At 46.7% G+C, this 15,400-nt stretch overlaps 1 protein-coding gene across 2 annotated transcripts in view; it reads left to right on the plus strand.

The window, feature by feature from the left end:
• The window catches only part of SLC25A18 (solute carrier family 25 member 18), a 301,801-nt gene extending 286,637 nt beyond the window's left edge, over nt 1-15,164 (plus strand). For both annotated transcript variants that reach the window (XM_069628659.1, XM_069628658.1), the window contains exons 9-10: nt 1,167-1,242; nt 11,884-15,164. In XM_069628659.1, the coding sequence (XP_069484760.1) occupies nt 1,167-1,242; nt 11,884-12,025 (218 nt within the window). In that variant the 3' untranslated portion in view covers nt 12,026-15,164. The remainder of the gene's footprint in view (nt 1-1,166; nt 1,243-11,883) is intronic.
• Nucleotides 15,165-15,400: the final 236 nt, after the last annotated feature.

Raw genomic sequence — 15,400 nt, forward strand, 5'->3', positions numbered from 1 at the left:
CTGACGTTCACCCTTTTGAACCCTTCTCTTTCTTTCAGCCCAGAGACAAGAAGCGTAGGGTTAGAATATGGCGTGGGCACTTAAATTAAACAATCCACTTACAAACCACAATGAGTTGTCCATCTCCTGATTCTGACTTGCCACAATCCAATACAAATTCTATATCCGTAAAGGGGAATTGACCTATAGGGAGAATTTGAGGATTCATTGGCCTGTCAGTCTTTTAAAATCTGTTGCCACTGAACCTGCTCTCTTACCTCTTTTTCCCCACCCTTCTCGCCAGTTGGCTGCTGGTTGTCCTTCCCTTCTACTGCTGAAGTTTTGGAGACATGAGAATAGCGAGGCTGGCAGAATAGGCTGTTTGTTTGAGGGAAGGGCCGACAGGCCTCTACAGTGACGAGGCTGATCCTAGAGGAGTGCTGCCTGGCAGTAAGTGGAAGGATCCTTGTCACCAGCACCACTTAATCAGCAAAACAATCCAGTCAACACTGTCCCAGGCTCACACTTGCTATGTGTGACAGGCATGACAGGCAGGGCAGGCATGGGAAGTGGAGAGCACTCCATGGACAACAGCATGCCCTTTTAATGTCTTGCGTCTGCTACTTCTTTTTATCAGTGAGTTTAAATGTGTAGTTCTGCTGTGTGTGCATTGCCTGCAGCACTTGCTTGCCAATCATGCCAACTGCCCTGCAATACAGTAATGCTTAGCTTGACAGACTAAATACAAGTATTGCCAGACCAAAAAAAAAAAAAAAAGCTCTCTGAGAAAGGCCCACGCTGACATGTTGGCCCTTCAGGCATTGGCTAAATGCCAGACAGGCAAATGTTATACAAAGCCGCCGGTAGCTGAAAAGGAAAAGCATGTCCTTAAAGGTTGAGCATGTAAAGTTAATGCAGGAAACCTAGGTTGATGTAAGAAAAGAAAACTCTTGGGTCAAACCATTGTGTATTAATTCCATTTTAAACTATTGCTAACATCTGTAAAAACTCCTGCACTTTCCTTTCTCTTAGGAACCGCTGTAGCTTTACCTTTACTAGTGTGATTCTCCTGTAATAAGACTGGAAACCAGCCAAACCGGTCCACTTAACCAGACTTTAATTAGCATGTAGACGCCAGAAGAAGTAATTGATGGGTGCTGTTATTTCTTTTCTTTTCCTTGCTTTAGTGTTAAAAACACGTATTCAAACCTTGAAGAAGGGCCATGGAGAAGATACGTACAATGGAATTGCTGACTGCGCCAGGTAAGAAAGCCACACCTGGTCACTTGAGCTTTTTTGAGCCCGCCACTGGAAAAAAAAATAGCTAATGTGTTCAATCGTCTTATACCTTTTCAAGCATAAATATTCATGTGAACCACGTCCTGCATTTTTCCTCGGGGCCCAGGTGTACGGTCTGGGTAGAGTACTAATCTATGTAGGCTTCACTCCATTAGCTCATGAAAGTAGAACCAGGGTTGGGCAGGAAGGCCAAGCTCCTCGGAGGGGAGCAGTGCAGGCAAGAATAAAGTATAACACATGAAATACTTTCACCCTGAGACCTAGCTTCCCCTCTCATTCCCTCCTCTTTACAAATTTGGAAGGAGGGAGGAAGCATTAACCCTGAAAGCGAGAAGGATGGCCATTGGACCCTGATGTCGCATCTGATGATGCTGTCTGAATTGGTGTGTATGGTTCACAGTTACAAATACTTTAATCACTGGGCCTGCGTACTTCATAGGCTGGTAATTGCCCAGGGCCCACGTTATAGGACCAAGCAAAGCGATTATTGCTTTTAGCAACCCATGTTTTAAAAGTGGGGTGCTCATAGCCATGTTTCTGATGTTTGTTAATCTGCTTAGAATCACATGCTGTGCTTAGTCCGACATCCAGTGGTCACTGCGGAGTATTGCATTTTGTTTTTCGTAGTCGAAGAAAAGGGGGCGTCGACAAGGCGTGTCTGTAACACTATCCCTATAGTGACGTGCAGTATACCCACAATCCCTCACGCGTCGAGGTCCCTCAGATTGTTTTTTTCCGCCCAGATATTGGTCGCCTATACGCGGAGCTCCTCGAAAGACATTGCAAAAAACTTTATTCGACCTTTGGTCGCCCTTAACTTATATTATTACTTACATCCCTCCTTCGACGTCGTAGCTGCAAAGCTGTTCACCGCCGATCAAGATCTCCGACGGCGGTGCCTTCGACGGAGGAGGTTGTTCGGCGTTCGCCGAACACGTGGCCTGGCCTCAACGGCCAAATACACTAGGGAGAGTGAGGTTGTGGGACATTTATTGTTTCTCTTTGAGAATGCCTTTCCCTTTCCCCTCCCTTTCCTTCGGGGTTGTTGTCACATGCAATCTGTTCCTCAGCTATGGAGAGGACACCCTTTAGGTTTTGCCCGCGTTGCAAAGGCAAATTTACCTGGAAAGACAAGCATAAACGGTGTAACCATTGCTTGCCCCTCGACCCCAAAGAAGACGGCTGTGCGCCCTGTCAGCTCTTTAAGCCGAAGACTTTAAAAGACTGTCGGATCAAGAGGTGAGCAGCCTACGCCATGTCTAGGTCTGATTCATCACCCTCCGCCGCCGAAAGTGACGAGGAATGCGACAACCCGACGTCCGTTTCGGAAGTCGTAGACCTCTCTAAGGAGTGTTCACGCTCCTCGTCGTCTGTCCCCGGCCCGACAAGCTCGGCTCACGCCCTGCTTATGGGGATGAACACCCCCGGCGACAAGGACGCACACAGAAAACACTCCCATAAACACACAACCCACGGCTCTTCCTCGTCGACAGTTTAGTTGTCGAGAGCCTGGCATGGATTATTTCCACCGATAGCCAGAGACGGACGGCGAAAGAGACGTCGGTTACCGCTCATAAGGCCCAGGAAACGCCGAAAAGGTCAGAAGGAAGGCAGGAACCGCCCGCTCCGTCGAGAGGGACTCCTAGCCTACCAGAAGGCTTTTCAGAAGGCGAGGGGAACCCCTCTTCAACGTTATGTGGTAGGTCGAACGCTTTCTAACGGAAGGCCCTCCCTTTTCTCCCCCTGACCGCTCCGGGGTACCTCAAGAAACCCTAGAGAGACTCCAGTTCTGTATGGACAAAATGGAGAAGTTTATGAGATCAAGAGAGGGACCTCAGGAGGATCCCAGGGCCAAGTACCCCAGGCTGTTTGATCCCCCCCAAGAGGATGTAGATTTATATGACCTCACTGGAGAGGACCCCCACTTTCAGGAGGATAACAAATTCTTAGGCAATGAAGGGGAACAAAACCTAGAGGAGGAAGGTTTTGAAGACAACCCGGATATGGGTGATGGGGGCTTGGGAGAAGACCCAGAAGAAGGCTCTTCACAGCCCTGGCAGTCCCCATCAGTGTTTTCAGACCCTGGAGCCATAAACCTGTCCCCACCCAAAGACTCACCTATTAGGAATACATCTCCTATAGACGATCAACCTACCTTTAATGCACTCCTACGCAAGGCAGCAGTGCATTTCGAGATCGAGACCGGGGAAACTTCTCCTGACATCGACTTTGTAGAAAAGATCATTAAGGAGAAGCCCCTTGTCAGCCAAACCATTCCCCTCCTCGCCTCAGTAAAGAGACAAATTATTCCTTCACTATCCACTCCCGCGTTGATCAGAGGGGTCAACCCGAGGATAGAAAAATGTAGTCCTTCTCCATCGGACCCGTTATACATCAGGTGCCACTCTGTACCAGACTCCTTAGTGGTGACAAATACCAGGAAGAGAGCAGGGGTCCCGCTGTCAACTAGCGAGGCACCACCAGATAAAGAGAGTAAAAAATGGTATGCCCTAGGAAAGAGGATTATAGCCTCAGCTGCCTTTTCCGCAAGAATTGCCAACAACAACTCTTTGCTGGCAAGTTACGCAGATGCACACTGGAGCAAACTACGTAAGGACATTGAGGAGGTACAGGAACCCCTACGTACTCGCCTTCTAGCCACGGTGACTGAAGGGACCTTAGTCAACCAAAGCATCATTACAAATACTCCGGATGCTGCAGAGACGGCTGGGCGTTCCCTAGTCCAAGGAATCCTACTCAAACGCCATGTATGGCTACGTAATTCAGGTTTTAAGCCTTAAACACAAGCATCTCTTATTAACAAACCTATAGAAGATGCAAACCTCTTTGGTAAGGCGGTGGATGAGGCACTAGAGACCGCAAAGAAGGAATTTGACACAATCAAGACACTAGATCAAATTTCAAGGCCTCCCAACAAACGTGGTTATGGCAACAAACGTTTTTTTCGAGGCCAACGCTAGCAGCAACAACAGCAGCAGCAATATTCTGCAGGTAACTGGTCCTCTAACCAAGGCACCAGTGGACAATATAACCAAAGAGGACAAGGTTGTGGCAAGGGAAGAGGTCGGGGTCCCACCCTTAGAGGTTCCCAAGCCACCAACACCAAATGACTCAAAGATGCGGGTCCCCTCCCATGCTTCGCCGGTCGGGGGCGGTTAACATCCTTTCTTCCAGCATGGGAGGGTATAACATTAGACCGCTGGGTACAATCAACCATAGCCCACGGCTACTGTATAGAATTCAACAGTTCCCTTACGTACAGACCCCCAAGGGGATGACGCATGTCGCCAGAACACCTTGCCATCTTCTTCAAGAAGTGGACCAACTACTAGAAAAAGGAGCTATAGAGGTCCCAGGTAACAGAAGGTATTTATTCAGTGTACTTCCTTGTACCCAAAAAGGACTTAACCATGCACCCTGTACTAGATTTGCGCCCAGCGAACAAATTTGTCAAACCTCAAAAGTTTTGTATGATGACTCTACAGGAGGTAATCCCCCTGCTTTCTCAGGGAGATTACATGACAACACTGGACATGAAAGGTGCATACTTTCATATTTTAATGTTGCCAGCGTACAGGAAATACATCAGGTTCATGATAGAGGGCAAACACTACCAGTTTAGAGTGCTGCCCTTCGGCATAGCATCAGCGCCAAGAGTATTCACGAAGGTGCTGGCAGTGGCAGAGGCCCACCTGCGCAGGTTGTCCATCCCAGTATACCCCTACCTCGACGATTGGCTCATAACAGGGGATTCTTACGAAACATGCTTCTCAAATACCCAAAAGACTGTAGACCTTTTGTTTCAACTGGGCTTCTCCATCAACGAGGAGAAGTCCAGCTTAGACCCCAGCCAGATCAAACAATTCCTAAGGGCTCTAATTCGAACAAAGGACGGCCTCGTCTTCCCCTCCAACGAGAGGGTCCAAAAAATGCTGTTTCAAATCCCTCAATATGTGGCCGGTCGAGAGGTGATGGCACGCAAAGCAATGCGCTTACTGGGAATGATGGCGTCATGTATTTATTTGGTACCTCACGCGCGCCTGCACATGCGCCCAATGCAAGAGTGGCTCAACAGCCAGTGGTGTCAGGCCAGCGGACAATGGGACGATCTAGTAGTGGTCTTGCAGGCCTTGGCTCTCTCGCTATGATGGTGGTCGAAGGAAAACCTGGTAATAGGGAAACCATTCGCCACCCCTGCAGTGGAAGCCACTCTAACCACAGACGCATCCCTTACAGGAAGGGGGGGCTCATCTATCCCATCAGACTGCTCACGGAGTCTGGACTCCGAGCGTAGCATCCAAGCACATAAACTTACTGGAGCTACTTGCTGTGCTCAAGGCACTAAAAGCCTTCCAGGCACACCTACAGGGGAAGACAGTGATGGTCCTCACAGACGGCACCACAGCCATGTACTACCTCAACAAGCAGGGGGGCACACACTCTTCAGGACTGTCCAAGCTGTCCCAGAACATCTGGAAGAGGGCTCTCAAACACATGTTCCTACTGTCACAACATGTACCAGGGGAACTCAATCTGCTAGCAGACAAACTCAGCAGAGACTTCCCTCTGCCCTCAGAGTACGAATGGCGGTTACACGAAGACATCGTCTTCGACGTCTTCATACAATGGGGATTCCCAGAAATAGACCTGTTCGCAACTCTGGAGAACTCACAATGCCAAGATTACGCCTCCAGGTACCCCCAGAACCAATCCAGGGGGAACGGTCTATCGATACCATGGTCAGGGAAATTTATTTACGCTTCCCCCCCCCCCCCGACTCCCCTTCTCAATAAGATGGTGCACAAGATGCACCAGGAACAAGTTACCATGATACTGGTGGCCCCTATGTGGGCCCGGCAGCCATGGTTCGCTCACTTGATGGAGATGTCTCTATCTCCTCCAGTGAAACTTCCCTGCCCGTACAACATGCTGTCACAGGACAAGGGCAGGACACTACATCCATGCCCTCAGACCATGAATTTAGCAGCCTGGCTCCTGAGATCATAGAATTTGGACATTGACAACTCCCGCAGAGATGCATGGACATTCTCTGGGAGGCTAGAAAGCCTAACACTCGTCACTGTTATTCTAGCAAATGGAAAAGATTTGTCATCTGGTGTAGGGGAAGGAGCATCAACCCAGTTGACTGATCTCCCACACAAATTGTTCTGTACCTGACTCACCTACTAGACTCAGGCTTGGTGTTTAACTCTATTAAAGTCCATTTAGCTGCACTTTCCGCATACACCACTTCCCAACTTAAAGTGTCACGGTGGAAAGTCCCAGTTATTAAAGCCTTCATGGAAGGAGTGAAGAGGATCCACCCTCCCATAGCTAACCCCGCTCCCGGATGGGACCTAAATGTGCTACTAACCAGGCTCATGGGGTCTCCCTTTGAACCTATGCACAAAGCAACACTTAAAGACCTCACTCTTAAGACGGCTTTTCTAATAGCTATCCCCTCCATTAGGAGAGTAAGTGAACTACAAGCGCTCTCTGTACTAGACCCCTTTGTTACAGTTCACAAGGATAAGGTGGTTCTACGCACACATCCTAGGTTTGCACCAAAATGTATCTCTAAATTCCATGTCAACCAGTCAATAGAACTACCAACGTTCTTTCAAAATCCTTCAACTTAGGTGAGAAGAGCCTGCATACACTGGATGTTCGCAGAGCAGTGATGTTTTATATAGAAAGAACTAGACTGAGAAAGACTAATCAGTTCTTTGTCTCGGTGGCAGCAGGAAGAGAAGGAGATGCAGTTTCGAAATCCACTATTTCTAGATGGATTGTACAATGCATCACTCTCTGTTACACTCTTGCTAAGAGAGAACTACCCTTCAAGCCAAGAGCACACTCTACTCGAGGCACCAGGGCTTCCATAGCTTTCATTGCAAATGTCCCTCTTGAGTCCATTTGCAAAGGGGCAACCTGGAGTTCTGTTCACACCTTTACAAAACACTACTGTCTAGATGCCCACTCTAGAACTGATACCCAGGTGGGACAAACAGTATTAAGACATCTTTTCTCTACTGTTCCTTCTCACAACCCACCTCCAACTCCGGGTACTGCTCGCTAGTCTATGCACAGCATGTGATTCTAAGCAGATTAACAAACATCAGAAGACAATGCATTACTTACCGTAAAAGCATTTCTGATGGTTGTATCTGCTTAGATTCACATGCGCCCACCCTTCCTCCCCGCTCGGATGGAAGGAACATGGACTTTCTTCTATATCTCTCTTTTCTGTACTCACTCACGTCTAATGGGCTCCCACAGGGCAGAAAAAATACAAACAGAGGGACCTCGATGCGTGAGGGATTGTGGGTACACTGCAAGTCACTATAGGGATAGTGTTACAGACACGCCTTGTCGACGTCCCCTTTTCGACTACGAAAAACAAAATGCAATACTCCGCAGTGACCACTGGATGTCGGACTATGCACAGCGTGTGAATCTAAGCAGATACAACCATCAGAAATGCTTTTACGGTAAGTAATGCATTGTCATTTGTTTGAAAGAACAGGTCGTATGCTCACCGCGACCCAGTCTTTCCAACAAATGCTCTATAACTCTCAAGCTGCTAGTACTCCATACTGACACATCAGGATTTTACACATTGGTGACACTAGTGCATAGAAGGACAGAACTAGCCCTGACGATTGACTACTAGTCCGAAACGCATTGGTTACTAACTCTGCCACTGCAACATAAAAGATGACACTACTCCTACATTAAAGATCGTTTCCAAGAAGATTTAGTTTTTTTTTGTTTTTTTTAAACTTATTTTTGCTGACAGAGGCAAAAGGCATACACACACATCCGAGCAATATACACAAATTCGTTGCATATACAGGTGAATACAGAGCATATAGGCAAAATGATAGTAACAGCGGTTGAGTAATGACATATCACAGAGCACCAAGATGTCGAACATCTATAGGGAAGTTAGGGGGATTCATCCACCGAGGAAGTGTCATTTAAGCTAATCAAGTAGCTGTTGAATGCAGACCATATGTTTCGAGGACGAGAACGTACTGGGAGCATACCCAGAAACTCCTCCTCACAGTTTCAGGACCAGGTGAGTAAATTTAACCATTTCTGGAATGTGGGGGGGCTGGGGTTCTTCCAGCTTTGTAGGACACACTTTTTGGCTATGATACAGCTTACATTTAAGAACTTAATAATGTCTCTCGCTCACCCGGCCTGCCACACTCCAAACAGGACCCCCATTGGATCAGGGTCCACCTCAGTGTCAGTGATCTCGGACAGTGTCTCTATGACTTTACTCCAGAATGTGGCCAGTTCCGGGCAGCCCCAAAACATGTGCAAGTGGTCAGCGCCCTCCTCACCGCAGCGGGGGCACAGCCGAGGATCGGAGCAAGCAAACCTAGACACTTTACCTGGAGTGTAATACAGCCTGTTGAGCAGTTTATATTGTATGGTGCGGTAGCGGAAGTTTAGGGACACTCTGCTAGTATGGGAACACATCTTCTCCCACTGTTGATCAGTAAGTACCAGTTCCAGCTCGGAGGCCCAGTTATCACGGGCCCTGGACGGAAGTGGAGAGGGCGAGGTCAAGAGGAGCTTATATAATGAGGAAACCACCCCGCGGGCGATTGCTGGCGATGTAAGCAATCGCAGGAGAGTCCCGGGGTTCAATGGGGAAGACACGCCCTGCATTTCGGAAGGCAGCGCAGAGTCTGTAGAACTGCAGGAGCTCCAGAACGGAACCGGAGTGCCCCGGCCTCCACGTCTGCGGTGTTATAAACTGTCCCTCTGGATAGAAATCGGTAAGGGCGCGGTATCCCAGGGCCTCCCAATGGCGCGCCAGGGCGGTGTCATGCGTGGGCTCCAAGAAGATTTTGTTTTAGAACTCATTGTGAACGCAGTCGTTTTTACTAGTGTGGTGTCTCCAGATCTGGTGGTTGACATGGTCAGCTTTCTTTCAGTATTCCAGACTGTCCCATCTTGGAACAATAACCTTCTATCAGAAAATATTTTATATGATCATTACAACACATCAGAAATGCATCACATGGATTTCTATATGACAAACCGCATCAGTGTTTCCCGGCTTACCCCGGAGTGTCTCAAAACAAAATGTCAGGTTTAAAATGCAGTCTGTGGTCGGCCTCCAAGTAAAAAAACCCTAGAGAGGCCATTCAGGAATGAATTTTCATCTAAGAGACCTCTCTTCTCAAGTCCAACATCATTGCTCGGATGAAAACAAATACCAGGACTGCTTCTCTCCCACTGTGTACTATGCAGCACTGCAAACCCCAGCCTTGGCTTTGAAAGTTTATAAACAATGGAAAGGAATACAGAGCAATGTGTGCAGTCATGTACCCATAAATGCAGTCGCTCTGATGAGCTTTGCTGAAGCCTGGAAATGTACGCCAAGTTACCCACCCCACACCTTCTGTCAAAAGAAAAGCGTAAGCAGGCTACACTTAACTGAGACAATACTGCTGCACCAACACAACAGGGATTATAAGGGCACAGGACGTTGTAATGGATCTCCGCAAAAATGTAAGGTGTAGAAAAATCTGTGCCACTAGAAAAACTCAATCTGTTGGAAAGCCCAACATGCTCCTGATCCACAGGACCTTTCAGAGATGAGGATTTTTCTTCATGTAATATAACAATTACGGAATGAGAGATGTCACCAAAATCCTTCAATGGCATCGTCGTACATGCTTACTCTTTATGTATCCTCAGAGACAATGAAAGGATTAAATAGTGTTAGCTATTTTGGTTCCTTGATCTGTACATACATAATGTCCAGCCCTTGAATTACCCTTTTCACCCCTTTGCTCTTTTTTGTGAAGTTTGTTGATGTCTTTTTTAATATAATGATCACTAATGCTGCACCTAAGACCATGGTTTGAAGTAGAATTGTTACATTTTGCCTCTACTTGCTCTACCTCTAGCAATAGCACCTGGCACTGAATTTGCTTTTCTGCCACTGCTGATGGTATCTAGTTCATTGTCTAGTTACATCCATATACTTCCTTCAATTATACTATCCAGCAATCTAATAACCTTTGTTTACTATTTTGTCTATGTTTAGGCCTTGATGGAGGACTTAGAAAAGCAATTGACCTCATTACAAATCTGTCGGTAACTGTGGCGGTCAAACCGGCAGGTTGCCGTTGGACTTGTACATTTTACTGGCACCTGGCTTGCCGGAAACATTGGGGCATTACAGCCCCGGCTGTCCAGAAAGTCAGGCGCCGGTAAAATGTTGTTCCCCATTCCCATAGAGTCCCATAGGTCTCTATGAGAGTGGGGAACACGAAAGCACCGGCTCTCAGATTCAGTCTGATCCTTGTTATCTCCACCAACCCCCTCCTCACCTGAAGTCTTTATGGCTGAGGTACCGTCTGAATCAGAGTCCCAGGATTCATCCGTTGGTATCTCCTTTCTTCTCTGTCTCCAAAAGTCGCTGGGCTTCTTGTGCGTCCTTACTCCTGGTTTGGTGCGATGGGTATGGGCTCCACTAGAGGCCACTTTGCCTGAGATGCAATTTGCCTGGCAGTGGGGACCCCAGGGAGCCCACCCCAGACCAGGGAAAAAGCCTTGCCGAAAAAACCCTGGTAGGTTGTGATATCTTGCTGGGACTACTGGTCCCAGAATGCACTGAGAAACTGAAGGAGTAGGCAAAGTACACAATAGCTCCAAATAAACACTCAAGAGAGCAGCAGCAGGATGCAAGGAGTCCGGAGGGGCTAGGTTGCAGAAGAGTAGCAGGTACCTCGCAAGAACTGCGAGCAAGGAAAGAGGGAGTTTCCAAGAAGGTAAGCAGTAGACAGCATACAGAGGAACAGCCGTCCGAGAACGGCAGAAACGGAAAGGGGAAGCCGTTCGGAAAGCGGCCAGGAGGGAAAAAGGAAAATAACACGCGAGCGCTGGGAAACACTTTCCAAAGTACTGGAAGTTGCAACGCAAGTGCGTTAGCAACTTCCGGGAATATAAAGTCAAAAGACTAGAATGCGCACAGCGAGTCCAGGGAAGGAGTCCTTCTTCTACCTCCTTTTCAGTCTCCATCTTGGGTATAGTCTCCACGGCAGGCGAGTTGTGACACCGGCACCATTTATAACTGTGCCGGTGCTTCCGTGAAAGTCTGCCTACCATGGCCACTCGGCCTGGAAGGGTCAGACCTGCTGGGCACGGGCAACTCCGGCAGGCAGACTTGTACTTTGCCGGTCCAGAAACAACTGTGCCGCTAAGCTTATCTGCACCGTTGTTTCTGGACCGGCAAAGTTGTAATGAGTCCCAATGAGTGCAAATGTTTGATGTAATGACGTTAACTTTTGTAAATTCCTATGGGTGGCATTCCATTGAATTGACTTCATTGTGTCTGTTGCTTTACAGAGGAGGGCCACCTATATGCTAATTGGTCTTTGCACCGGTCATACTTTATCTAAAGAAAATTATACACTACTGTGCGCATTATTTCCTTGAACCTCTATTGACTAGCAACATGACATTGGAGTGTGGTTCGTCTAATACCAGACCTTAACATTTGAAGCTTCAGAATTCTGCGATTTAATTCCTGCTTTCTTTGTTTGGGTAATGCAGGAAGATTTGGAGGAATGAAGGCCCATCCGCCTTTATGAAAGGCGCTGTATGCCGTGCTTTGGTCATCGCACCCCTCTTCGGCATAGCTCAAGGTGTCTACTTCATCGGAATCGGAGAGTACATCCTGCGATTTTTCCAGTGAAGACTGCTCAAGGCTACGTTAAGTTTACTTGCAGAGTCCTTACAACTCAGTAGCAACAACATTTGCTCCATGGAGAAGGAGATGGGACTTATCTTGCTAGCCTTCGCTTGCTCACGATTTCTGACCTCTGTATTAGTTGTCTGCTTATACGCACAAAGCTCACCTGCAGTCCCAAGCAGAAGAAGATCTCCGTCTAGACTCCTACCATGTGGTTTGCCCTGATATCTACTGTCCCTATGCGGCCTGCTTTGTATTAATCTAGTTACGGTTATCCCCAACCAATGGAGGAGGAGGGGGAGAGAGAGAGAGAATGTATGTATGAATGTATGTATGTATGTATGTATGTATGTATGTAATTATAATATACATGTATCCATCCAGGGCCAAAGTGTGTCTGTATAGACTGGAGTAAACGGATCAAGTCGAACCCAATGTTCCCCTATTGAACAAGACTGCTTTGAAAGGTACACAGGGTATTATGGGAAGCATAAGAGAGATGAAAGAAACATGGCAAGAGGGAAAATATAATGGTGTACATATTAGGGACACACAAAGCCAGAGTAGATGCCGTGGTGTCTTATAGGCAATGTCTCTGACACGATTATCCCCACCCTCCCCCGCCGCAGCCCATCTCCTTTCTCCTACACTCGTTCCAATCCTTCAGTGCTTTGATGCCATTTCCAGCATAGGACATTTCATGCACAGACTGTCGAATCAAGGAGCATTAGATAAGAGGACAAAACCTGCTCAGTAGCTGAAACACAAGGCCACCCTGCTGCCCCTTGTACTTTGTGTCCAAGTGAATGCAGATCACAACACCGTTTACTCCAATTTCAGAACCAAAGTAATTAGTGTTTTGCAGTTATGCAGATTCTTTTCAAAGAGTGAGTCTGGCAGCAAAACAGAAACTCTATCTGATAAGCTAGTGCATAACCAAGTAAGCTAAAATGAAATGTGCTGCAAATGCCATCAGAAACCTTTCCTTTTTTGTCCTCCATCACTGCCTTCCTGTATCTGATCAGAGTATGAAAGAAGAAGCTCTGCTCCTATGCCCTTCGTTAAAACAGTCTGATTTTCATGCCCCTGGAACTTGGACACATCTATGCAACACTCTCTGACAGGTGTTTGGTGAATGTTGTATGCAGGGTTATTGTTTCAGCGCACACATCCGACAATCACCAGCGGTTGTTTACTGTACAGTTGTTAACATGTACTAAAACTAAGAGCGGCCCATCTCCCTGAAGAATGAGTGAATGCACATCTTGTATTAAAAAGCATGAAGGATGTTTTTCACCTCACTGTTACTTATTCATTTATATTTAGGGGGCATGAGTTTGTCTGTGAATCCATCGCCGACGTTGCTATAAGATAGAGGCTAATTGATTCGTAGGGGAAACCTCTGTGCCCCTGCGAGGTGGAAAATATTACTCCCCATTTGGTTTTTCTATAAGATGCAAATTGTGAAAATGGCACCTCAAACCTTAGTGGTTTAATAATGGCTGACGTCTTTTAGGTTAATACAATGTTTTTTTTATGAACTTTTAATATATTTTATAAATATTTTGTCATTGCCTTTTGCAGTGCCTTTTTTGGTTTTATGGTTTAAGTGCCCTTAACGGTATCCTTTGTTAATTTTTAGCAAGGGTTAAAAAAAAGTCTCCATCACCTCAAACTCTCCTTCTGCCCCGGAACACCAGGTAGATCTCCAACAAGACTCCCTGCATTCATGACTACCCTACTTTACACTACCCTGCACTCTGTCCAAAGGTTGGATCCAACCCATTGACAAAATCCTGCTCTTATCTCGCCGCACTGACCTCCCCAGCTTCATAAACTACCTAGACACCTCCATCAAAAGCGGGAGATGGCAGGGAGAACCCCAAATATGCTTAACAAGCTGCGTTCTTGTTGGCCTCTCACTCTGTATATGTTTACCTTGCACAATTAAGCTTATCGACCCCTCCCGTTTGCTTGATTCACCCGGAAACCTTCTTTGGAAAAGTAGGTTTCCTTCTTGACACCCTTCCTACTAACCTCCCCCACCTCAGTCTGGGTGGCTAAAGTTTCACCCCCTCCAGCCTAACCCAAACTGTGGACTTCACACCTCACTGCTTGTCGCGCCTTTGCACTCATTCCCCACTGACTCTTAAGGCAATCTAGTAGACCTTGTCTTGAGCCCCTCTAATTTCCCTAAAACCACAGATTGATGCTTACTTCTGACAACTGCCTTATCCACACGAACAGTGGTTGCCTAACGGCCCCATCGCCCGTTGATGAAATGTGTGAAAATGCAGAGCCTTCAGGCAAAGGGGGTGTTTATGCCATTATAGAGTTGATGAAAATGGATCATTCCCATACTAGATATTAGATGAGATACTCCCACAAAACAAAAAGCACATTAAGATATGTTTTCACCTCCTGAGTTTGTCGCAGACTGAAACTTGACCTTACAGCTAATATTAACCTTCTACAATGGTGTAGGAATATCAACGGTAGAAAATGCAAAGTGGCACCCGAATAGCTCCTAAACATGGGCTGGATGTGGCGTGAAGCAAATGTATACATTCCAACACTCTTTCCTAAACCCGATCTTAGTCGGCTGGCGGAAAGAGGTGTTCCCGTCATGCAGTGACCATGACTGAAGGTCCAAGCTCTTTCAAAAAACACAAGTCAATAGGTTAGTTTACAGAGTTGTCCAACCAAGAACCTGCTGGCAGGGTGGCAATTTTAGAATCAGATGGTTGGGAGAGTGATGGGTTTCTGTTCAACTAACCATTTCAACTTCCAGAGGACGATAACCCAAGAACCAATGGTAAAGATTCGAATTACTGTATACATAAGTGAATTGTAACATGCTTTTTTGTTAATACTGAAGTAGCTAATCTGACAAAAGCCATGCAGTATTATGGCAGTGAGTATCTTGTTATTAGGTGGACATTAATGGACCATAGTATACTTCATGTGATAAAATACTTGCCTGCCATACATCCTCTCCCGGAGGAGTCCTGTCACCGTCCTTTTGCCGTCTACTCGATCACACTGACTTTTTTCTTTTTGTAAATAATATAATGGTTCTTGTAATACTCATTTGTCTGTCTTCAGAGTTCTCACTGTACATTATTAAAGAAATTTAACTGAATTTGCCCAGTGTCCCGAGTGTTGTGTCTGATGGCAATCGCTCTGTTCAGCGGTGGAAAGCAGCTGGCAGGTATTCAGTCTGCCGCCGGCTTAACCTTGCACTACAGAGAATCTTTCTTGTCAGATTGGCAGAGAAACTGCAAGCTCTTGCCAGGGGGAAGCAGGCTTACTCTGAGGCCAGGCCTCTTTCATTCTGTTCTTTCGTCCTGTCTTCCTTTGAAGTTACCTGTCCTCTTG

Source organism: Ambystoma mexicanum, chromosome 12, assembly GCF_040938575.1.
Source record: "Ambystoma mexicanum isolate Mex_15411 chromosome 12, UKY_AmexF1_1, whole genome shotgun sequence".
In the NCBI taxonomy this organism is placed as follows: Eukaryota; Metazoa; Chordata; class Amphibia; order Caudata; family Ambystomatidae; genus Ambystoma; species Ambystoma mexicanum.